Genomic DNA, 25907 nt, shown 5'->3' with positions numbered 1-25907 from the left:
TGGTCCGTAAGGCAACAACATCCAGGTAACATGCCGGATTAAAGAGCCAGAGAAGGTAACAAAAAGTCACACATTGCATCAAGAAAACCCGAGATCTCAGCAAACCTCAAGAGGTAAACCCATCACAACACACAGCTATCTTCAGGTACAAAAAAAAGCAGGAGAAAAACCAGTGGCCAGAGTCTTATCATTTTAGCTGATCTGAAAACCTGAATTGAGTCAACAAGGAACTCAAACCCTTGATACATGTAAACCAGAAGAAAAATTCTATCAGCAGCAGAGTCACGACCTTGGTTCAAAAACAGATCAAGAAAACATGCAACCAACACTATCATTAAAACCTATAGAGGATTTTTTTTTTTTTTTTGGAAAAAAGGGTTTTCATGAAATTGTCATCAGACATAAGTACATGGTTGGATTTAAGATAGTTTGTATGTCATTCAAGTATGAACACATGGTGGACACAGCAAGTACAAACAAAAAAAAAAAACAACATTGATTTTTTTTACCCCCCCCCCCCAAAAAATAAAACTAAAGAGACAAGAATCATAAGCAAAAAGTCCTAAAAAAAAATCATTTTTTGTATACATATAAAAAAAAGAATTTGGCTTGGTTTAATTTTCCCTGACTTTCTCAAAAGCTAAGATCCACAAGTAAAAATACTTTTGATATGAGCTGAGAATTTTTTTTTTTTTAATTCAGAGTATCTTTATCTCATGTTCATATTGTCAGATTAAAATAGATTAATACAGAAGAAATGAGACAAATCAGGAAGGAGAAGCACTGGATGCAGAGGTTTATCGATCGATTCATGCTTCCCATGTAAATTGTTTCCAACATCATTTTTCACAGGAATTGATCGATGAACCGCTGCCTCCAGCGACTTCAACTTTCATCATATTCGCCAAAGGTAAATGAGAAGACAAACCTAAACAATCGTAAATCAAACAACAAAAAAAAAGAATAGAGTTTACAGATCTGAAATAATAAGTGATCAACACAAATTATTGATGGAAAGCTGGAGATCTCAAAAATTTAGAGAGAGAGAGAGGTAGATGTAGTTTATGTATACCTACGAGCCTCTAGTATATTATATATAGAGAGGGGAGAGGCGTAGTTACTTACATAATTACATTACATACATGCATGTGAGAGTAGAGTAACACAAAGACCAACAACCACCGAATTTGAAAGGAGGAAATGGAATCTGATGACTCACCGTTTTATCCTTTTTGCCGTACATTTTACTCTTTTTTCTCTTCCTCGTCTTTTGTCCTTTTGGTCAATTAAATTTTGACTGGAAAGACAAAGATTCTCATGTTTTTTTCTTCAAAACTTCTTTTTCTTCTACATTTTTTTTACTGTCAAACCTTTTTCATTTTTTTCTATTTTCTAGTCTATAAATTAAAATGAAAAGATTAAATATCTAGGAGACAAATGATTCTATACTGTTTGTAAAAAGTATAATCAAATGATTTCTATACAAAATTTCAACTCTTGTGTTACTTATATTTTCTAGTCAATAATATGAAGATAAGATGTGGAGTAGATAAATATTTAGATAGATTTGTATATCGACCGTTACAATTGAAAATATATGTGCAGGTTTTTTTGTTGATTTATTATGATATTATAATTACGAAAATCTCTTGTAAGTCTTTATTTTGTAGTGTCTGCATAAATGTTTAATAAATCGTTTTCTCAGAAAATTAAAACATGGACGTTCTATAATGTGCAATTTGCAAAAAAATTGTATATCATGAGATTCAAACCCCAAATTTGGATGTAAAAACTTTTAAACTTTGACTACTAGGATACGGTGCAGGTTTATTAGCAAAAAAAAAAACTAGGACTAAAAATGTAATATTTTTTCCATATAAACAAGATATGGTCAGATTTCGAAATAATATTTTTATCAATCAAAACTTGGTTTAAACATATGTGGCATGAAGCTTGACTTTAAAGTTTTGCCATTTTTCATATTCTCTAACTAATCTAGAATTTTCATTTTTTTTCCTGGGTCAACTCAATACTTATTATTTTGATATGTATCAGTAGTAAAGAGTTTACATATGATATCTGAAACTAACCCCTGGACTCTAGTTATAAATCCAAACCCAAAAAGTCAAAGAATGTCTAAGAATTGGCCCACGATCAAGGGCCTATTTAAGGCCCAGTAGTATCAACGAGTGAGATAAATATTATGGCCCACTATCTCATCACAGTCGAACACAAACTGAATCAAACAAACTCACACTCCAGCTTAATTTCATTTTTCCACTATCTGCTTAAACCCTAGGAGTTGCGAAAAAAAAAATCATTTTCTCAATCTTTGCTGCTTCAATGAGAACACTAATCTCTCCATCTTTTCCTCCCCTCTTCTCTCTCCACCTCCCTAAACCTTCCCTCTTCTCTACAGCTCTCCGCGCCTCCCGCTACCCTCTCACAGCTTCCGCCTTCTCGCTCAACAGACTCCCCACTAATCCGCATCGTCCCTCGGCCTCACGCCGGGAGTTACAGACGGAGGCGGCTTCTAAGTCTAAGCCCTTCTCTGCTCCTCCCGGGGAGATACACGTCGTCGTCGGTCCGATGTTCTCCGGGAAAACCACAACGCTTCTCCGCCGAATCCTCTCGGAGAGGGAGAGCGGGAAGAAGGTAGCCGTCATCAAATCGGATAAAGACGACAGGTACTGTGCGGAATCGATCGTTACTCACGACGGAGAGAAGTTCCCTTGCTGGGCTCTCCCTGATCTGAACTCTTTCAAGGAGAGATTCGGTTTCGATGCGTATAGGAATCAGTTGGACGTGATTGGGATCGACGAGGCGCAGTTCTTCGGGGACCTCTACGAGTTTTGCCGCGAGGCGGCTGATAAGGAGGGTAAAACGGTAATTGTGGCGGGATTGGATGGTGATTATCTGAGGAGGAGGTTCGGTTCGGTGCTGGATTTGGTTCCGGTTGCGGATACGGTTACGAAGCTGGCGTCGAGGTGTGAGGTTTGTGGGAAGAGAGCTTCGTTTACGCTGAGGAAGACGGAGGAGAGGGAGACGGAGCTGATCGGTGGAGCGGAGGTTTATATGCCTGTGTGTCGGAGTCATTACGTTAGCGGTCAAGGCGTTTTGGAGACCGCTCGTGCCGTTTTGGAAGCTTCTTCCCAGCGAAACGCGACGCGCGGTTTAGAAGCAACGAGTCTCTCCCCTCCGTTTTAATCCGCGTTTTGCGTTGTTTAGAAAAGAACCAAATGTTTAGCTAGCTGCCTTGGAATTGTGATGTACCACTTATTAGCTTAATCAGTGATTTTAATTACAGAACTTTGTTCCAACAGACATCCTTAGACGTATGTAACTGAAGGTTTGATCAACAATACAAGTCCAATAAAAGGCTAAACAAGATTTAACAATTGTTTATCAATCACAAAGTTTAAAAAAAAAAAACAATCGTATCATATGTAAACTAAGCTCCAGGACTGCTAAGGTTATCATTTGATATACTACCTTCACCATCAAGACAATGCAGAGAACTTTTCATTGCATAACTCTGATTCTATGGTGTTTCAATGTTCACAAAAGGATGTATGCAAGTGTTCTGGAGTTAAGCCAGCCAATATCTCTGATTTGGTTTCAGTCTCTTCGCCTCCGCTTCTCCCGCTTTGACTCTTTCCGTTCTTCGTCTCCGCTGTACCGTGAGGAAGAAGAATCCTTGGTCTTGTAATGCTTTGAATGTTTCTTGTGGCCACTCCTCTTCTCTCTCGAAGATTCTCTCTGCTTTCTTCTTGATCTTGAGCTATGCTTATCCCGTTTGTGGTAGTCACTGGACGAGTCACTCTCTGAGCCATAGTTTCTATGCCTATCCTTCTTGGAACGTTTTCTCCTCCGTTCATCTCCCGACGATTCACTCGAATATAGATCGTTTCCACCACTCCAGTTTCTTGACGACTTCTCTCTCTTTTGTGTACTCTTTTCTTCTTCAGACACGAGTTTGTGGCTGCTCGTCTTCTCCTCCGGTTTCTCTTTCAATCCAGGTCTTCTCTCAGAAGAAGCATCGGGCTTGCCTTTGGGCTTGTTCTCTGCTTCCATTGGTTTGGTTCCTTCCGCGTAAGGGGCATCAGAAGGTACTTCGAAACCTAGTTCTTTCCCTAGAGATTCTAGAAAATCACCAGCTATCAGTCGGTTTAATGTTGTTGCAGCCGCTTCATTCTTCTTTTCTTGACCATCTTGTATCTTTCCATTCATAGGTTGTTGTTCTTCATCATCTTCAGAATCATCAGAGAAAATGGCCTACAAGTGAACATAACCGAATATTAGTCGACTGATCACATTGAGATTATAGCATAAACTTTCTCAGACAAACCCTCTTTACCTTGTAAAGATCAACAGGTCTCTCCACATTCTCCACTTCTACCTCGACTTCAGGCTCTTTCTCAGGTTCTTGTAAATCAGAGACTTGGCGTGCTCCCGATCCAGATGCAGCTTTCACTGTATCCGGCAAGAATAGGAGAGAATCCATTTTGTTTCTTGCTCTCGGAGCAGCTGCCGGCTGTAATAAAACATCAATAAGCAAGAACATGACACTGAAAATCGCATAATGTACCCCTTCAAGGGATCCTATAAGAAAAAGAATACAATGAGCCTTTTATTATGACAAAATTAACCAACAGATATCAAGTTGAAAGCAGTGTTTCTGACTATCTTTTTGTCATTTATATCAACACGCACATCATTCATTGTTTGTATATTCTATCACATCAAGTTGCATTTAATGCAACTAAGTTCATGATTATGCAAAATTTTCACCAACAAATCTGCGTTCCACAACAAGACATTATAGGATAGTTCATTTTCTAGTCTAAATGACATTCCAGAAGGAGAAGCAAGGAACCACTTATTTACCTTTCCCATGAAAGGATCAGGAAGATCAAAACGTTTGCACAGAAGAGGTGCAGGACGCCACTGGAACTCCTCCCTTTTAGGGTATGTCTTACTTGTTTTCATGTCTACTACTCCAGTGTCTTTAATTTGCTGTTAAGAAAGAAAAATAATTTTACATATGAGCATAGAACCCCCAATGCACAGAATAACCGCTATGAAGATTCTGCACACATACCTCTGTTCCACCAGAAGTAAACTGCAGCCCGCCGGCAAGAAAGTCGATAGGCCGTTCAGTAGCCCGTCTGACCTCCTTGTAAGCTTTCCCTTTCTCAATTGCCTCAGCTGCAGCCTCAAAGTCCAACCTCTCTTGAGCACGAGCTGATTCCGACACTATGTTGAATCTGTTGGAATCTGATGAACGTAAACCTCCTTTATATTTCTCCTTGAGAAACTGCTCAAATCTTTCTTGTTTTGCCAGGTCTTCTTTGAAAGGCTTTATAGCATCTGCTGCCTCTTGCTATTTCAAGGAGAGAAATAGCAAAACAAGTCTAAAATGTTAGTGAAAGGTAAAGAGGCAGATGAGTTCCTTGAAACACATCTACTAACTGTAGTCATGCCAAATTCTTATAAGGTGTTAAAGTAGTTTACTTACAGAGGAAGCTGATTTGGTGAATGTGTCAGAGAGATTGGTCGGGAACTGGAATGATCCTCCAGAAGAAGAAGATGTTTCTGTTTCTTTCAAACTTTTCTGCAAAGGCCTTTCCCCTAATAAGCTACCACGCGTTTCTGCAGTCATTTCCTGCACGCTTGGAGGGACCTTAACATCTAACTGTAGATTACTTTGACCACTGCGCTTTTGTTGCTCCTCCCACAGCCTTCTTGCATAGTAGTCATGACCGCTACCTCCCCGAAGAAAATCAAACAACTGATTTGATTCATTCTTCTCTCTAGAGAGATCCTCGTACAGTTTCCCGCAGCGGGAAACAAATGTTGCAAAGCCATCGATCAGAAGTTTCAGATTCTTATCTTCAGGGGGAGGAACATCTGGAGGAGTAGAAGCAGTTGGCTTAGTTTCAGTCTCCCGAGGACCAGAAAATTTATGTCGGGCCACAAAGTCCTTTGGGATTTTCGGAGGATCAAACCTAACAAAATAAGAAAAAAAAAATGATGTGAATTCTAGTAATATGCAGATGAAAGTAAATCGTTGTAATCAGCAAATTATGAGAGAAAAGAGCTCCACTACACGTGCAGAAGTGAGATGACATTGAGTTAAAAATTAATTTGTTATACCTTTCTACACTGTAGTCAGAATTCGAAGCAGCTCCAAAACCAGGCAGAACATTATGCTCTTTTGAGGTTAACCTAAGTCTATTGTCATTGCTCGGTCTTGCTGGCTGTTCATCTTCTATGACATAAGTCTGATCAAAGTCATATCCTAAAAGAAATGAAATACACTTGGTATTGTAGCATACAAACTTGGTATAACCAAAATTAATTTACTTTTGACAGACAATGGTTTGCTTCCTCGAGAATCAGAGAAACAGAGATACGTATGCTTATAACGAAAAACAACCATGATTAGAGAAATAGCAAATCTGTTCTTACCAGCATACACATCTTCATCCTCGACATCAAGCTCCTCGAGTGCGCCAATGCCAAAACCAGGAGCCATCTTTCCTGCTGATTGTTAAACTCATATTAGCAAAACACCACAATAATGGCAACCAAAATCTGGCATACAGATATGCAATACAGCAGGTCAAACGGTAAGACAGGATCTTACATTTTGGTCCGAAAAGACTTTCCTTCATTGACAAAGGTTTTCTGTAGCCAGCCTCCTTACTGGCAGACAAGCGAGATCTTTTGTTTTCTACAATTCAGGAAAAATGCAAATTAATGAAAAGAATGCTCTAACAGCAAAAACATCATAAAAGTCCAGACTGCGTACCTCTAAACTCAGGAGCATGCTTAAAAGGATCATATCCTAAACCATGCAGGTCCTGCTTTGGATTGAGAACATATACCTGCAATAGATTATGGAGGCACAAAGAGAATCATCACAAATTAAAGTATTCTGCAGCAGATTAGAAGCTGTATTTACAGTCCTAAATTTGTTCTGATACGAAGTTCAAATCTGAATGAAAGACGTATGCAACAATAGCAATTACAATCAACAGCATAAAGCTCGTTTTCAAAGAAAAACTAGAAAGTTGACTCACAGGTGTGGTTTCAGAAAACTTAATATCTTCACTGAACTGTGGACCCAGAGAAGTTTCCGCTTCAGTCTCCAAAACCAGTGAGTCCGAAGATTCCTTAGTATTCTCATCAGAGGAGAAGGCTAAGAATGCTTTTCTAGCTTCCCTACGAGCATCTGCACCATATCAAAGAGAAACATGTTAAGTACATGGATTAAAAAACTCAAAATATAGATTTCGAAGTATTATTAATCAAAAGGAAAAAAAAAACGGATATGTGAATTTCCAAGATGAAAATGTACTGGGTACGCGCTGCCGATTGGTGCACAAACTAAAGTTATGGATTAATGCATGTTAAACAAGTTCAAACCTGAACTAGCACGCACATCCTTTATTGAATGACCACGCCGCCATCCCATCTTTAAAAGAAGTTTGACTCCTGAAATAAAAGAAAGAAGAAAATGATCAGATCTCTTTACTTAGTGCACTGGAGAATAAAGAGAACAGATAAAGGAGGTCTTGCAAGAACTTAAAAGAGGCTTTCAAAACTAACCAATTGATTCCGGAGCTGGAGCGATAAGCTCGTCATGAACTGGGCCAGGGATCGCTGATGGCCTGTGATACAGTAAAGTTGTTACAAACAAACCACAAAACATACAGATATTAACTTCATAGCCAACTTAAATGAAGAAAAAGAACATTAAGTTATAGTAACTTTTTAACTTATCGAGATTAAACTATCACACAATGTCTAGAAATTATTACTCGTGCCAAATCAAAAGAAGCAACCCTGAAAACCCAGCCTAAACATAGCTCCTAAGAAACTTCCAGATGATTGCAACGAGTAGTAGAAAGATTAATAAGACAGAGAGGACAATCCGTTCCACACTTGAATTCTGATCAGGCTACAAGCCTACAACAATGCATGACTAAGGAATATGAGACAAAAGGTATAGAGAGACCTTTCATGCTGTTCTTTCTCAGCTTGCTTGCGAGAATGTTCGGCTGCTGTAAATCCAAATGTGTCAAACTGCGAGCTCGCAGACAGTGACTGCCCCTCCAACTCCTGAAATATAAGGGAAATTAAAGTGGCTTAACATCGTTATATATATTGAACGTATTACCATTGAGAAGTGTTGCAGCAGGATTATGCAATACAGTTTAACTTGAAATAGAGCTTTTTAAAGAATATGAAACATACCGCCTTTTCATCTTCATCTAGAAAGTCAGAAATACTTTGCTGCCTCGCTCCAGCTCTGTTCTTCCTTGACGACGTAAACGACTGTGGAGCCCATCCTGAAATTCAACTCAGACTGTAAACAGCAAATTACAGATGGAAATCTAAAAAAAAAACAACTAATTCTCAAAAATTTTACCTTCTTTTGACCCAACTGTATTGTAATACCCAGCAGAATATCCACCAGTAAATGCTCCATGGAACCTTCTCCGTCCCTCTTCATCAGTCACCTGAGCATGTCAAACTTCATATGTTAGCAGCTTTCCATAGAATATAAGTAAATATATATTAGAAAGCTGCAGATAATCAATCTAATAACTATTCATATATACTAAATAACAAAATCTCAGATACATATAAACATGATTCTCAGTACTAAAACCAGCTCAAGTAGATGCATTCACATCGAATGTTCATAACCAAAGCGGGTTCTCGCGATGCTTGATTCATCTATTCATCAGCAGCAGCAAGTAAAGAGACGGCTAGAAGAATCAAAAATATCTCACCTCTTGCTTCCAAGCAGGGAGAGTTTTTAGGGTTCCCGAAGCTCCGGCGACTGCTTTCTTTTTCCGGCTAGCGATTTCATCCTCGCGCTCTATCGGCGTCCCGTGGAATACGAAATCATCCTCGTCTAACCCCATTCTCTCTCTCGTTAACCACCGAGCGAAGCGATTTCTAAATTCTGAATCAATGTCGAGAATAATCAAGGAGGAGATATATGGGCCTGATTTGGGCCAATTAGTCGGCCCAGTATGAGTTTGAATTTTATGCTGAATGGTCTCTCTAAAAAACTTAATGGTCTCTCTAACTAGGCAAACTCGAGAATGGAACAAAGTTCGTATTGAAGAATAGGTATCAGACCTTAGTCACCATGGATCACAAGATTTGTATATTTGGCCTCTCCAAAAGTCGGGTATCTACACATCAAAAATAGGTTATTTCTCTGTTCAAACAACCAAGACACAATTACACTCTTGAACAATAACAACTGGGACTGGAAAAAATGCTTATATAGTCACTTTTTCGTTCTAAATCTTAAATACTTCTTGTGGAAAGTGTGATACAATGCTCTTCCAACCGGAGACAGTCTGCAGATTCAAAGCATACTCATCAACATGACTTGTTCCAAATGTGGAATCTCGGAGTCTATTTTCCATATTCACTTCCACTGCCAATTCGCAAAAGAAGTCTGAAAACTTGGACCATGAAGTCAATCCCCAGATATTACCCTATAAAATACCTTCAATCAAGTTCTTTAAACTTCATCAGTATAGGTGAATCGCCCACCCTATGGTTTCACTAGCAATGCCTTCCCTTGGAACGCTTGGTCAATTTGGATCTTACGTATTCACCTCCTATTCAAAAAAAGATCCCTCTCTCCTAAGAAATGATCCTCAAATCTTTTATTGCCATCATAGGATGGGAGCAAGGGCAATCTTTATGACCCTTCATTTGTCCCAAAATTGCATGTCTATCATTTCATCTGCGCTTGGACCATGGACCTGTTTAATTCTTATTAATGAAAATATTACATGTTGCTAAAAAAATCATATAATATCTTGTTGTATCAAATATAAAAAGTACTAGATTTTGACCCGCGCAGGCGCGCGGGTATACATTTTGAAAAATATGTTGATATTTGTTTTTCATGTAATTATTAAGGTTTTACAAAATGAATCCAAAGAACAGAACCAATACCGATCCGAAAATATAGTACCAAACCCGAACATAAATTGATTAAATATTCGAATTATTCAAAATTTTGTTATTTAGAGAACCAAATCTGATCCGAACCGAAGTATTCGGGTACCCGAATTTATCTAAAAATAGATTTATATACTTATATATATATATTAATTATTTTTAGATTTAACGTATATAAAACATTAAGAATGATACTTTTAAATTGGTTTAAATACTTGAAAATATATATATATAGATAGTCAAAAGTAAATATCTGCAATAGTTAAAGTATACTCAAATCACCAAAAATACTTAAAATAATTATTGATTCCGTATCCAAAACTTTAAATCAAACCAATTGATATGTTAAGCTTAGGTATTCTGACATATGTTATTCAAATTTATAGGTAATATATTATTTTATTTATAGATTTTGAGAAATTTAAAATAGATAATGATTTAAAACTTTAAAAATAATTTAAATGGGTTATCCAAACGCGAACCAAACCCGCAAAGATCCGAATCAAACTCAAACCAAAATTTAGAAACATCCTAACAGGGCTTAAATCTTTGACTCCGAAAACCCGAAACACAAACCGATCAGAACCAAACCCGTATGGGTGCCCGAAATCTCATCCCTATTCATTATTATATATCGTATACTGTCATCATATAATTAATTGTATTTTATACGTACCATCATATAAGTAATCATATAATTAATAGTATTTTATACGTACCATCATATAAATAATTACATATATTATATTTATAAAACTTAATAGGAAATATAAAAACGATAATTTGAGTTGGTATTTCAAATTGGGCTTTGTATTGTATTTTTATTATATATATTGACAACATTTTTGTATAATGGTTATTGAAAAATAGTTTAGTAAAAATCCATTTTTGAATATATGTATTAGTTTTTAATCAATTTTTGATATAAATCAACTTTAAATTATTATTTTGATTTGAAATATGTGTATAAAGTTTAAATTTTGTTTTATGGTTAGTTTAGAAAAAAAAAAGTTTTATGCGATTAGATTGACCCGTTTTCGTATATTTTAAATCTCGCCCAGATAGATAGTTTTTTATAATATGATGGACTTTTAATTTTTCTTAAAAACATAAGCCCATTACTTTTTTTTTCTTAATACTACTATCCTTGTTTCCAAACAAAATTAATTTTTTTTAAAAGACTACAATTTATGTTTCCAAACACTCCAAATTTTTTTAATAGTCCTATTCAAGTCTCCAAACACTCCAATTTTGTACTTGAGTTTTAATAAGATAGATTGCTCAATTATTTGTTCGTATGTTTTTGTCTTCTTACATTTACTGAATACACATTTTTTTTTTAATTTAAATTTATATATTATCCGACCCGCGAAAACGGGCAAATCAGATCCGGTTACAAACCCGCTTTGAACAAAATATCCAAATTCAAACTATTACAAACAAGCTTCGCCCGCCCACTAAACCCGGCACATTCCGCTAGTTCATTTTTCGAAATCCTTCAGAAACCGGTTGTTGTTCTCACCATTGACGATGAATCACAGAAATGTGAGGTTCTCCTTGTTGCCTCGGATGCCGGGAATTCCTGTGTCGTCTCCGGAGTAGCTAGCTCCCGGTGAACTCCACGAAGCTTATAACCTTCACTGTCATGAAGCGCAAGACGAGCAATAGAAGGGAGATCCAAATACTTACCACGAGACCTTGCAAAGCCACCAAAGCCGGGTTTGTAATTAACGCCACACAGCGCATGAAACGCCACTCTAAACGAGCAAGCACTCGCTACTGCCGCCACCGAACCACTAAGCTTAAAACAACGGGCTGATAAGGAAGCAACACCAACCCACAATCTTCATAACCTGCAAAGAAGAAAAGACCCATCTGCGAGGAGTCCAAGGGACCTCGAACGACCATGCATTGGGATGACGGAAACTTAAGATTGCTACCCCCAACACCTGCAAGACCCGACTGACCCAACCAGAATCTAACCAGTGAAACCAATCTCCGGTACAGAGAACCTGTACCGGTCTTCTCTGCGCTTCAAGAAACCCGCGATGGGGACGAAGGAAAACAAGAAGCAGGCCTGAAACAAACTTCAACCGCAAGGTCAAAGCAAATCACGATAGGTGAAATGGGGATGGTTGAGCAAGGGAAGAGCAGCCACAAGAATGAGGGGAGCACAGCCATAGACGACAGACTCCGGACTACAAACCGCAGCTACACGCACCAAACCACATACGTGAAGCCACCACACAGCCACCACACCTCTATGCACGCGCCGGCGACGAAACCACCACCTTCCCTGAGCAAGAAGGAATCACTCTGACCAATCGACAAGACCACAAGCCGAAATGAGAGAGAAGCTCTGTACTCCTCTCCACAACGAAGAACTCTCTTCGAAACAACAAACACTACGACAACGGGGAGAGAGTCCACCACACCACCACATGCTTCCAAACCGAAGGCAACGACGGGATCTGCAAAGTAAAATTGAGAACCGCCATAGCCAAACCCTAAACGCCGACTTCGCTTGACCCCTACCCTCACAGCCTCACAGGAGCTCCAGATCGAAGCTTACCAACCACGGATCTAACCTCCCCGGAGCAGATTAGAGACCCCGCGGCGGAGCTGCGTCCAGAACTCCACGCATCTCGACGGGTCGGCGAAAGGGGACACAAACGGAGCAAAATAAAGAGAGGAAAGGGAGAGGGAGAAGCCTCCGGCGACCACGCGCCCGGCTGACAACCGCCGGAGCAGATCGGAGAAGATGAAGTAGAGAGAGGTTGGAGGTTTTTGATTTTAGAGAGAGAGAGGTCCTTACTATTATAATCTTGTTTACTGAATACACATGTTACTACTTTCTTACTAATATGTGATATCATCGAAGCACATATAGCATATGGAGTGTGTGGTTCAGGTGAGAGAGACTTGGAGAAGGGCACGGTACTTGGTTACTAGGACCATCACCGGGAGTGACGTGTTAGAGCATCTCCAAAGGCACTCTATTTTTTCCTCTATAATTTACACTAAAATAGAGTAACTATATTATAGAGTTAAATTTGCTCCAATGGTTCACTCTATAATAGAGTTACTCTATAATAGAGTGAAATATAGAGTAATCCTATTTTTTTACTCCAAATATAGAGTGAAAAAACAAAAATACTCTATATTTCACTCTATTATAGAGTAACTCTATTATAGAGTGAACCATTGGAGCAAATTCAACTCTATAATAGAGTTACTCTATTTTAGAGTGAAATATAGAGGAAATTATAGAGTGTGATTGGAGATGGTCTTAGTTCGGAGGTCTCTGTTTACTCTGCACCCGACAACAACTAGCATCACAACGGACCTATTTCATTCTCTCTTTTTATGACGTCAATAAAACCAAACTGTACTCTTTTTTTATTAACACAACCAAACTATACAACTTCATACTTTTTTGCACATTGTTTATACGATTTGTGTTATAGGATCGTTTATTCAACGATATAAGACAAAGCCTGTCGAATGTTGTATGCCCCTCAATGGCACGTCACACCAGTCTTTGTTTGAGAATATTTCGTACTGAATCAAAACTATTTAAAAACATTAGTAAAAGAAAAATTTCACCCATCATTCATGAATAGTTGAATACATAAAACTTTCCAGTGAAGTACTTACACCATACACAATAATACTAGGCATAATGACTTGAACAACAATAATTGATAAAATCCATTTGCTTTGGGACAAAGACTTGAAGTTCTTGATGATGAAGAAGAAAAATAATTGAAAAGAAAGTTGGTTTACATGAACTTAAGAAACAACCAAAGCATGTATCTTCCAATTATATTGAGTCTTGTAGTATATTTATGTGATTTAAGTGATGGGATTGAATTTTGGTCCATGGAAATTTATACAAACCGTTTGTAGTTATTTGTTTGCAATAGAATGTGTCAAATGGTGTTGATGTTGTTTACGAAGATCTTGTAAATCGCCACAGAAGAACTAAAATAAAACATTGATCCGTCTGTGTCAAATTATTTTGAGTTCTCCAGTGTTCTTTACTCTTTTGCTTTGTGTCAACTACTGTTTTTTTACTTTTGTTACTAGTAAGATATTAAAAAGTTTAGTCTACTGTCAAAAACTTAAAAAGGGTATCAAAAATGTTTGTTATTTAGTTTTATTAAAAAATGGAAGATTCAAGATACAAAAGCATATGTTCAATAATCACATATAGCTGGTTTGAAATGGATCCTCTCTTTTTTTTTTTTTTTGAAAGAAAAATGGATCCCTTTTTCACTGTTAATTCCACTCATCAAACGCAAGGAACAAAGAGAATACAACATTGTTACACTAAGCAGGCGAACACAAGCAAGTTTCCTGAGACTAAACATATGGAGGCCGAGATTTTGTCAACAATTAGTTTGAATTGGATCCTAAGTTAACTATTAAATTATTTATCAATTTCTCTTTTTTTCAATCAAACCCATTCATTTGAAATTCTGTATGAACATTTTGAATATGATTAGAGAGACTGTATGTAGGATGTAGATTTAATATTAGAGAGACTCTAATGTAGAGTGAAGATTTGATATAAAGAAGTGTACTAAACACTTTTTACTGTACAAAAAGATTGAGGTCAAAAAGAGAGGAGGACTGAGGAGTCAAACAAAATGAGGCTCTTTGTGATAACCCCACATCGAAAATGAAACAACGAACACACTTTGTCTCCCAGATTCCTTTCCTTTGTCATTTTCTCGTGTTTCTCCCAAAGTATTCAACAAAAACACAATCCTAGTTATATCTCAAAAGCTAAATAATACAACAAACGAGTATCAAATAACCAAATATCCACATTCCTTTAATGACTATATTCACACAGTACATTTTTCTCTCGAGAAGAGAGTTTAGCCCTAAGATTAACGAGGTAAATTTACCAAAAAAAAAATATTAACGAGGTAGTAGAAGTATTAGTGAGAGTAATAGAAACAAATAAAAATAAAGTAGAGTTAAAGAAGATCATTAGAGAAACAAAAATCTGTTTATTCTTTTCTTCTTCAGTGGATGAATTGTTCTTTATTTCTTTTCTATTTGGTGCAAAATTATCCCAAGTCGAATCATTTGACACCAATATTGAACTAAAAAAAGCAAAAGACAAATCTACACACAAAATGAAACTATTATTTTCTCTCTTTTTCTCCTTTATTTTCCAAAATCTTATAGAAAATTAGTTGGTAGGTCCATTCTCTGTCGATGTATTTATCTAATCTTCTCTCTCACACCAATACATTCACAGCGACAAGAGAGAGATAAAAGAGTGAAGACAGAGATAGAGAGAGAGACTCACCAAATAGACCAAACCCTGAAGTTAAATTCACACCAACTACTTTGATCATTAGCTCATCCATAACCACATACTCACTTCTCTGTCTCTCTTTCTTTCCTTAAGCTTCAGCTTCTTTCAATGGCGAAACCAAACTCAGATGACTTCGCCTCCAAGAGACACAACAGCTTCCACTGGACACGAAAAGTCGGATCAGACGAAAACGACGACGTTTCCTCCCATAACCCTCTTCCCGACAACACTAAACCACTTCCAAAACACAATCCTTCCTCTTCATCTTCCTCGACTGCAATCACTCCCAAAAGAAAACTCCAATCTTTCGCCGTCTCTCGTCTCCGTTCAGTCATCGCTTCCCTCAGCAGAGCCCGACCCGGTAACAACAACTCCGGACTCGGGTCACGGGTCGTGGGCACGCTTTTCGGATCACGCCGCGGGCACGTGCATTTCTCAGTCCAGAAAGATCCGACTTCCCCTCCGGCGTTTCTCATCGAGCTCGCGACTCCGATCAGCGGACTGGTCAAGGAGATGGCGTCGGGGCTCGTGAGGATCGCTCTGGAGTGCGACAAGGCCAAGGAGGAAGAGAAAGAAGAAGGAGAAAAGGGAAGACGCCGCCACGGCGGAGGAGATAAGACGAAGGCTGCGGTTCCACGGCGGTTGGTGGAGGAGCCGACGTGGAGGACTTACTGCAACGGGAAGAAGTGTGGGTTCGCGACGAGGAGGGAGTGTGGTGAGAAGGAGAAGAAAGTTCTGAAGGCGCTTGAGATGGTTTCCATGGGCGCCGGAGTTTTGCCGGAGACGGAGGAGACATCCGTCGGCGGCGGTGGCGGTGGTGATGTAATGTATATGAGGGCGAAGTTCGAGCGAATCGTGGGGTCGCGTGATTCGGAGGCTTTCTATATGATGAATCCTGATAGCAATGGAGCTCCTGAGCTCAGTATCTATCTACTCAGAATCTGATGAAGACGACGAATCTAAGAAGATGATCCTACCAAAGCCTCTAACTGAGAAGGAAGGTTTCACGGTTAAGGAAGATTATTCCGGTTTAGTTACTTTAAATAGTCGGTTAAGTGGTTCTTTTGGGGAATTAAAGTAGCTATGTCTCTAATACTCGAAAATCGTATTTTAATCGATGTGAACGTGATCGATCGATAATGCGTAAGAGCAAGTTTTTTTTTTTTTTTGGGAGGTGGCTTTAGAAGGTTTTAAACTTTGGTATATGGAGCTGGAGGACTTGTAAATGTATAAAATTCGCCTTTTTTTTTAATGTGCAATCTCTTTGTTGTTTTAAAAATGTTTATGTTATCATGGGGGCACCCAGCCTGTAGAATCATAATGATTAAAGTCTTGATTTGTTTCACATTTCCATTAGTATCTTGGTCACTAAATTATGCTTTAAAGTGTAAAATCATCATTGATATTCTCTGATCCAAGAACAATAGTAATAATAAACTGAATTGTATGGACCATTTGGACCATACATTAAGAAGTGTACGCGTATCGAATATAAGGAGGCATCGTATTAAATCTATTACACCTATATTGGGAGATTACTAGCTTCCACACACTGAGAGATAATGATCAGTGTAATTATTATGCATTTAAGTATAGTACAATCAAATTAATTTTTCAAATGTTTAGGGCATCATCGTCAATTACAGAACCAGACGGCATACAGTGATAGTTTCTTACTACTGCTATTGTAAGTCTTTTCCCTAGATTCAAGGCTTTGCTTAAAAGAAAATGCCAGGGAGCTTCTGCTTTATTTTATTTTCATGGTATATTCAGACATATAATTGTAAAGTTAAAAACTCATAATTGAAAAGTAAAACTTGTAATAATTTGGAATATTACATGCAATATACAAAAACAAAATACTCATATCCTATATAATTGTTTCCATATCAAACTCTTGTCTTTCCCCAGAAAAAGCAGCCGTTTGTACATTCACAATGCACATATCCGATTAAGATTACACTGCACGATACTCAAGGAACGTGTTTTCTTCTTTTCCTTTTCTATTAACCTTTAAGAACATGTCTAGTATTGAGAAAATTTAAAGTTTTCTTCATGAAAATTTAACATGATTACCAAAAAAAAAAATTGCAAAAGAGACAAAAGCTGATGCCTACGGCTACAACAATAGTAAGGTTTTAAGAAAGAAAAAACATTGTTGTTAAAAAAAAAACGAAGACACGTTTAGTGGTTGATTGTTTTATATCCTTCTGCATATACTTTTTTTTTGAAAGAAAAACATGTGTATAAATAAACTAATAAAGAAAATAGTTAACTACATATACTAAGGCTTTGAATGGAGAAAGCGGATCAAGCGTTGCGGATTTAGTGGACCAAGCGGATCGAGCGGAACAAGAGCGGATCGAGTGGATCGAGCGGAACAAAAGTGGATCAAGCAGATCTGGCAGTACAAAACATATGTTTAAATGGTGAAAGTGAATAAAAAGTGGTTCAAAGTACTGTACAAATCTAAATTAATCTATAGAAATTATAATACTATTTATTTTTAAAAACACTTTACAAATAAAAATTATATAATTTTATTCAAATATAAGAAAAATGATTTAAGTATATATATTATTATTTTGAGTTTTAAAATTAAATATGTGTCTGGTTTTGGATGCATTGAAATTGATAAAAGCGGTATAAAATAAATTTAAAATAATTTCGTTAAGAATTAAATTTTTATTTTGATTTTTAATTAATTTTATGGTTATTTAAAAAATGCAATGAATATAAATTTTTAATTCAGAATATAATAGAAAATTAATTTTAACATATATATATATATATATAATTTGGATGATTAAAAAACAATATTGTTTTTTGATAAAGTAGTGTAATTTTCAAATGATATATTGTGAACACAAGTGCGAAACAGTAAGGATATAAAAAACATACTACAATCACAAATAAATATTATTTCTTATAGTTAAAAAAAAAAGTACGAACAGTGGTTCTACACACAAGAAACACTCTGGATTTGCTATATATTACTATAGAAAGTGGTTCTGTAACTTTTGTTCATACAATAGAACTGCTAGTGATTCATTATTATTTTATCATTTTAAAAAAGCAGTCTAACATTAGCTTAAATAAATTGTTGAATGGAAATAGAGAAGCAGTCCTTCCACTTGGTGTGTATCGACCACTTATTATATGCTCCCCATTCATACTCTAATTTTGACTACAGCTATAGTCTATTTTCTTTCTTCTTATCGTGATCATTTAAGAAAATCTAGTGCTTAGCAGTGTTATTCATAGTTTGAAATATTTGAACGCAGCACTTAGGGATGTATAATTATTTCTTATACTAAGTGCCACTTAGTATCTTTGTTTTGTTTTTTTGAAAAAAGGCTTTTTGTTTTGTTTTGTTTTCCTTTTGCTATATTTCTGATGCAATGTTAATCTATAGAACCAGTTTGAATATATATAAGACTGTATATCCAAATTTTTGCAGTATCAAAACCTACTATAAATTACAAAGATCTATAAGAAACCAGGTAAGCATATAACTAAAATCAAAACCGAAATACTATTTGTCTTTTGTAAGGGTAATAAGTAGTTTCGTGGTCGGATACTTTATAGAACATGGGTAAAAGGAATATGATGGCCCATAATCTATATGTTTCCAGGATACTTAGCATATTCGAGTGTCTTAAGATTTGATATTCATTATTTGTTACAACTATACTTGGTTAATTAGTATTTAAAGTACTTAACTTGTTGGAGTTACAACTTGACTGATATTCTCAATTATGGGTTTTGACTTTTGTCCCATGTTTGAATACCTTTTAGCTTCGGCCAATGTTGTCAGGCTATAGAATGGCATGTTTGGAGCATCATGAAGATGCAAACCTCCACTTCCCATACATCACAATTTTTTTTGGGATAGAAAACTAAATTATAAAGAAACGTTTTGGGGAATGTTGTTATTTTCTAGCACTCTCTGCATGTCCATATATTCAAGAGTTCAGTATAATTCATGTTCAAACAGATTTATAACTTGCGATGGAACTAGTTAAATGGTTTTAAACTGTTATTTTTATTACTATAATCAAACCATTCCACAAAACCGGAATACTATTGTCTTCTCCAATTGTAATGTTTTGTCTATTTCTTTTTTTTTTATTCCACCCTACCATTAACGGCTATAAGATAGAAAAGAGAGACAACTAATGACGTAATGGGTAATTATACCTTTGCTTTAGATAAAGAACCGGCTTTAGCTATTTCTAACTTTTTTTCCTTACTAAAATCCTAATATTATTTGTCACCACTAAAATCATAAATAAGAATCACAGGCTTTGAATAACAGGCAGATAAACGGTGTATGTATCAAACACTGCAGATTAAGTGTGTGTGTGCACAAAAAAATGGATCAAGCATAATATATACACTAGATTTTGACCCGCACCCTCCGTGCAGGTGTATTTTTTTTAAATATGATGCCATTTGATTTTTATGTCACTATTTAGGATTGGGCAAAAAACTCGAATTCAAAAAATTGAACAGATCCCAATCCGAATAAGTAGTACTAAATCCGAACTGGAATTGATTAAATATCTGAATTATTCAAAACTTTGGTATTTGAAGAACTGAAATCTAATCCGATCCGAACCGAAGTATTTTGGGTATCCAAAATAGATTTATATACTTATATATATTAATTATTTTTAGATTTAATATATATATAAAAACATCCAGAATATATATGATACTTTTAAGTTCGCTTAAATGCTTGAAAATATATACAAATAATCAAACGTAAATATCTTAAATAGTTAAAATATACTCAAAACTCCAAAAATACTTAAATAATTATTAATTATCTATCCAAATATTTTAACCGAAACCTATTTAAATTGGTTATCCAAATCCAAACCAAATCCTCAAAGATCTGAAATGAACACGAAATCCCAAAAAGACTCGAAAATGAACCCGGACGCCCACCTTATTCACTATATATATAAATATATATATATATATAAATCCTATATGTGTCATCATAGGTTACAAAATATGTGTTTTCATATAATTAATCATATTTTATACGTACCATTAAATAAGTTTTCTTATAATTAATAATATTTTATACGTACAATCATATAAATTATATTTTAAAATTTAATGTGAAATATAAAAACCATAATTTAAGTTGGTGTTTGAGTTGGACTTTGTATTGTATTTTTCTTATATATATATTAAAAAAAATTTTACAATAGTTATTGGAAAATATGTTAGTAAAAATCAAATTTTGAATATATGTATATTTTTGAATGAATTTTTGATATAAATCAATTTTAAATTATTATTTTGATTTGAATATATATATATATATATTAAGTAATATAGACCCATTACTTTTTAATATAATATAATGAACTTCCAATTTTTTAGTAGCATAAACCCATTATTTTTTTTTTCTAACTTCCTGCTATCCATGTTTCCAAACAGTACTATTTTTTAAACTACTATCCATATTGCCAAACAATCTCAATGTGTACTTCAACTTTAATAATATAGATGAATTCAGTGATTAGTTATATAATTGCAAATTTTGCCGCTTCAAAAGTAATGCTTAAGTGCTCAAAATAAATAATACTATAAAGTTGATCAATATATATGTAAAATTTATGTTTGAATGGTAGAAAATAGATCTAGTAGACTGCCAAATAAACAACCATAAAGTAACCGGAAAGATGGACACTAAAACATAGCATGGAATCTAAAACCCAAATCATGCTTGCTTTCTCGTCGACGTATGTCTTGCTGCACAATACAAGAGTACGCAGCCTTAGCAAACAAAAACTTAATCGCAAAGAAAGCGCTAGCTAAGTTAGACATCTCCCAACAGTCATGTTCCTTGATCAAAATAATATTTAATCATGGATATTTTAAAATAATGAGAACTTCATGTTAAAATATCTCAAAAAGATTTTTTAAATACTCATGAAAAACGTTTTTCACAAATGTCTTATAATTTATAAGTGATTTGATTTTTAGAAAATATTTAAATTTGAGTAATTAATTTAACTTCATTAAAATACTAATATAAATTAAGTTAGAACCTCAATTGCCATTAATACCACTTTCCTAATACCACTTTTCAACTTTACACTTTTCAATTTTACCATTAAAATTTTAATTAGCAAAGTACCTTTATACCCCTAACTAATTAAGCCTAACTAACTCTTCTCTCTTACATCTCACGATAATTAAATCTCATCATCTCACAAATCGGCAACGGATTCCGGCGGTGACGAGTTCTCCGGCGAGATTGGACGACTCTGCAGAGTTGTCCGGCGAGATCCGACGAAGCTACGGCGAGATTCGACGAAGCTACGAAGAGATCCGACGAAGCTACGACGAGATCATACGAAGCTGCGGCGAGATCCGATGAAGCTACGGCGATCTCTCTCACGACGCTAAGAAACGCTGACAAAGGTCAAAAGATAATAGATGTTGATTTTCATCTCTTTCTGTAATTGTAGCTTTTGTTTCTCAAAATCGATATGTTTCTGCGAAGGAAGACGGAGTTTTTCTCGTGAAGTTTTCAAATCTCAAGTTTATAAAATCTTATAAATATTTATCAGTGAAGAACGTAGTGCTTATGTATTATCATTTTTGATATGTCTTTGTTGATCTTTCTTGTTTTGAGATTTTTTTTGTGTTGAATATTTTCTATTCCTTCTTTGATCCCTATATTTCTTATAATCAGGTTATGATGATTGAACCAACGACGCTCCAGTGACCATATCCAATTGCTCCGACCAAATCTCGCTCCGGTGAACACCAACAAGCTCCGGTGAACACGATCGACAAACTTAAAGATAGTTTGTGTCAGTGGATTTGATTTCTGAGTTCAATTGAGTAAATTAGTTCAATTGAATCTATGTAAAACCCCAAATCTAATTGACGTGTTTGAACTTTGAAGTGCACATTTCTGAGTTAAATTACAGTGAATCTTGTTTTTGGAAGTGAGTGCTTATGCGTAGGAATAATATGTGATTGGGTTATGTACAGATTTTGAAGATCGACGAGGTTGGTGAGCTGTTTGAAGAAGTAAGAGGGACTCAGAAGAAGAACATGGTTTGTGAGATCAAAGAATTGCAGATTTATAAAGCTTTATAAAAGTTGCAGAGTTGGCTTCTTAACACCATCTTCTCTCTCATCTTCTTCAGACATCTCTTATACTAAAACAATCGTATATCTCTCCTAAGACTTGCAAAGTTGAAGAGGTTAGTTGGACATCTAAGTGAATTTGGCTGCAATTGTTTTTTTTTTTACAAAAGAGAAAAGTGTGATGTGGAGAAACCTTGATGTTCTGAGATTATGTTTGAAATGACAACTTTTTGTTGAGAACAAGAAAGTATCTCTAATGTTCAGATGAAAGCCTTATATAGTCCTTTCAACTCATAGTCTTGCTCTTTCCATGAAATGGCCTGTTATTCTGTGGCTAAGTAATTGAAACTACTCATTTTTACTACATTTTATTTCTTGTAATAGAAATCAAGCTTGGTTATGTTGACGTTGAATGGTCTAGATTTTGTGCTAATATTCATGTGACCAAATGGGTTACATGAAGGGAACCTTATATGGAAGAGAGAACAAGAAGAGAAATAACACATTGTATCCAGAATTCAAGTAAAAAAACATATCGTTCAGATGTTTTTAGTATCTAAATTATGAAGGTAAATTAGGATTCCATATCAAATGATTAAAATACAGACAAAAGATATATTTTATAAAGCCATGAACAAACAAATTGTTTACATACCCTCTATAAAAAGTTTATAAATTTTTTATAAATAATTTATATACCCTTATAAATGGTTTATAAAATTTATGTATTGTTTTTATAAACATTTATAAATGATTTATAAACAGTTATTAATTATTTACATATAAATCCTTATAAACTATTTTACATACTCTTATAAATTGTTTTATAAGCCTTTATAAATGGTTTAAAGACTCTTACAAAAAAATTGTAAACCTTTTTAAAAGGTTTATAAAATTCAGAAATTGTTTTTAGTAGTTTTTATAAATGATTTATAAACTCTTATTAATTATTTATATATCCTTATAAACCCTTATAAATAATTTTACAAACTCTTATAAATTGTTTTTATAAGTCAGAAATTGTTTTTAGTAATTTTTATAAATGATTTATAAACTCTTATTAATTATTTATATATCCTTATAAACCCTTATAAACAATTTTACAAACTCTTTTTAAAAGTTTTATAAAATTCAGAAATTATTTTTAGTAATTTTTATAAATGATTTATAAACTCTTATTAATTATTTATATATCCTTATAAACCCTTATAAACAATTTTACAAACTCTTATAAATTGTTTCTATATGTCCTTATAAATTACTGTAGACTCTTATAAATGATTTAAGATACTTTCTAATTGGTTCCTAAACCTATAAACCTTATAAATTGAATACATAACCCATATTAATTGTGTATATACTTTTATAACGTTTTTATAAACAATTATAAATAGTTTATAGACTTTATTAATTGTTTTATAAACCTTTATAAATGTAAACATTTATAAATGGTTTCGAGACTCTTACAAATAATATATAAACCTTTATAAATAGCTTATAAACTTTACAAACCGTTTTATATATTTTTATAAATTATTTATAAACTTTTATTTTCTCTTAAGCTTTCTTTTCTCTTCATTTTTATCTTCTTTCATGTGTTATTGCCGTACAATATATGCTGCAAAAAGTAAAGCCACAAATCCTCGTTCCCCTTAGCTTTTCTTCATTTTATATCCTTGTTGAACTAATTGCACAAGACTGTAAAAATCCATGTCATCCAAGATCAGGATGTGTTGGGATCACCAAATGTTTGTATTCCTCAGAGAATCCAAATAATGTATTAACCACAAGATGTAACAAAGAATAAACAATGTATTATAAGTCTCTCTAATTTATAAATTTATAAGCCCCTATAAAACTACATTTATAATCTTTTATAAAACACTTAACATTATTGACCAAGACACCGATTGGATAATCACTTTTGGATTGTCTAGTGGTTATGTTCCAGCTTCATAAATCCTTGGAGGCAATCATGAAGATGTGCAAGATTCATTGCTGTCTAACTGCAAGACGAAATAAAAAGATGATGTTAACTTTTAATCGTGGTCTAAAGATACCTTATCTAAGCATAATGTTCATGTATTTCGGTAACAGTCTTACAAATAACACAGCACAAGACTTCTCGAGTTCACACGTTTATATGTTGTTCTATAGACATATGATGAATTCTTGTTTAAGAACTTCTTTTATAAAACCTTGTAAATCGTTGAGCTGTACTATCAACAATATCCTAAAATACAGATTTATAAGGGGTTATAATTCCTTAATATGCAGTGTACTATCAGAAAATCTCTTTCTTAGCCGGAACTATTCAGATGACAAGTCCAAATCAACTGTATTCTATTTTTGGATAAACATAAGGAAGAAAATCCTAAAATTACTTGAAACCCAGATTTATAAAAGATTTTAAGTTGTCAAAAAACTCAATGTTCACTATCAAAACTGTTTCTCTTAAATCGACATGTTCAAATGAGAAGTCTAAAACAAAAATGATATGAAGTTAATAAAAGGATGATATGAACTTCTAATCATGGCTTAAACATACCTTATCCAAGCATAGGGTTCGTGTATTTCGACAACAGTCTTACAAATAATATAGAATAACACAACACAAGACTTCTTTAGTTCACACATTTATATGTTGCCCTATAAACATATGCGATGAACTCTTGTTAAAAAACATCTTTTATAAAATCTTGTAAATCGTTGAGTTGTATTATCAACAATATCCTAAAACTCATATTTATAAAGGGTTATAATTCCTTAATATACAATGTTCACTATCAAAAAATCTCTCTCTTAGCACGGACCATTCAAATGACAAGTCCAAATTAACCGTATTTTATTTTTGGATAACAGAAAGGAGAAACCCATAAAATTACTTGGAACCCAGATTTATAAAGTTTAAGTTGTCAAAACTCAATATTGTTCACTATGGAAATTGTTTCTCTTAGATCGACATGTTCAAATGAGAAGTCTAAAGCAAACTTTTTTGATTTTTTGATAAGAGAAAAAAAAAATCAAATATTTACTCGAAACAAACAAAAGAATACAAGAATTAGAGACATACGAGTTGTGAATCTTGAACAGGAATCAACATTTGAAGGCTTTGAATCGTGATTCTCTGTAATCCGTTTTCGTCGCCGGTTGTGTGAGAGAGAGATGGCGGATCTCGACGGAGACGGCGGATCTCGACGGATCTCGACGGTAAGTCTGAGAGAAGATGGATCTCAAAAAGAGAGAGGAAGAGTCGATGATTGAGGAGAAGATAAGGTAAGGGTAATATTGTCTTTTGTTCATTAATGAAAGTGGTATTTATGAAAATGTCCCTAAATTGGTGGTAAAATTGAATAGTGGTATCAAACAAAGTGTAAAAGTAAAATTTTTCCATTTGAAAACCTTACCAATAAAATTGCTCTTACCTTTTAAACTGAAAATTATA

General features: G+C 34.8%; 3 protein-coding genes, 2 long non-coding RNA genes and 1 other non-coding gene across 6 annotated transcripts; 3 read left to right on the top strand and 3 right to left on the bottom strand.

Moving 5' to 3' along the window:
• Positions 1–769: 769 nt before the first annotated feature.
• Positions 770–895, bottom strand: MIR162 (microRNA MIR162). Its single transcript, NR_128639.1, has one exon. It is a non-coding gene; the product is annotated as a microRNA MIR162 (primary transcript).
• Positions 896–1983: 1088 nt separating this feature from the next.
• Positions 1984–3306, top strand: LOC103860530 (thymidine kinase b). Its single transcript, XM_009138144.3, has one exon. It carries the CDS (start codon positions 2344–2346, stop codon positions 3205–3207), a length of 864 nt encoding a protein of 287 aa, XP_009136392.1. The 5' UTR covers positions 1984–2343; the 3' UTR covers positions 3208–3306.
• LOC103860531 (G patch domain-containing protein TGH) lies at positions 3284–8994 on the bottom strand. The gene is made up of 16 exons (XM_009138145.3): positions 8805–8994; positions 8438–8528; positions 8263–8357; positions 8024–8127; positions 7615–7676; positions 7432–7500; positions 7086–7237; positions 6815–6890; positions 6650–6736; positions 6472–6546; positions 6157–6301; positions 5519–6008; positions 5102–5383; positions 4888–5016; positions 4358–4534; positions 3284–4275 (listed from the first exon to the last, which is right to left on the bottom strand). The coding sequence occupies exons 1-16, from the start codon at positions 8937–8939 to the stop codon at positions 3619–3621; spliced, it is 2826 nt and encodes a 941-aa protein (XP_009136393.1). The 5' UTR covers positions 8940–8994; the 3' UTR covers positions 3284–3618.
• A 4780-nt stretch (positions 8995–13774) lies between these two features.
• Positions 13775–16690, top strand: LOC103860529 (protein MIZU-KUSSEI 1). The gene has a single exon (XM_009138143.3). It carries the CDS (start codon positions 15446–15448, stop codon positions 16280–16282), a length of 837 nt encoding a protein of 278 aa, XP_009136391.1. The 5' UTR covers positions 13775–15445; the 3' UTR covers positions 16283–16690.
• A 3831-nt stretch (positions 16691–20521) lies between these two features.
• LOC117132442 lies at positions 20522–22664 on the top strand. The gene is made up of 3 exons (XR_004456003.1): positions 20522–21784; positions 22059–22179; positions 22364–22664. It is a non-coding gene; the product is annotated as an uncharacterized LOC117132442 (long non-coding RNA).
• Positions 22665–23545: 881 nt separating this feature from the next.
• Positions 23546–25516, bottom strand: LOC117132443. Its single transcript, XR_004456009.1, has 2 exons — positions 25011–25516; positions 23546–24468 (listed from the first exon to the last, which is right to left on the bottom strand). It is a non-coding gene; the product is annotated as an uncharacterized LOC117132443 (long non-coding RNA).
• Between the last annotated feature and the right edge of the window lie 391 nt (positions 25517–25907).

This window comes from Brassica rapa, chromosome A03 (genome assembly GCF_000309985.2).
Source record: "Brassica rapa cultivar Chiifu-401-42 chromosome A03, CAAS_Brap_v3.01, whole genome shotgun sequence".
Taxonomy (NCBI): domain Eukaryota; kingdom Viridiplantae; phylum Streptophyta; class Magnoliopsida; order Brassicales; family Brassicaceae; genus Brassica; species Brassica rapa.
Note: the sequence above shows the minus strand (reverse complement) of the source record. Positions and strands in the feature narration are given on the sequence as shown.

Coding starts and splice junctions, on each gene's coding strand:
- LOC103860529 (XM_009138143.3), top strand. CDS start 15,446: ATGGCGAAACCAAACTCAGATGACTTCGCCTCCAAGAGACACAACAGC.
- LOC103860531 (XM_009138145.3), bottom strand. CDS start 8,939: ATGGGGTTAGACGAGGATGATTTCGTATTCCACGGGACGCCGATAGAG. Junction 6,891..7,085: donor AGTTTTCTGAAACCACACCT/GTGAGTCAACTT, acceptor AATCTATTGCAG/GTATATGTTCTCAATCCAAA. Junction 6,302..6,471: donor GGATGAAGATGTGTATGCTG/GTAAGAACAGAT, acceptor CATTTCTTTTAG/GATATGACTTTGATCAGACT.
- LOC103860530 (XM_009138144.3), top strand. CDS start 2,344: ATGAGAACACTAATCTCTCCATCTTTTCCTCCCCTCTTCTCTCTCCAC.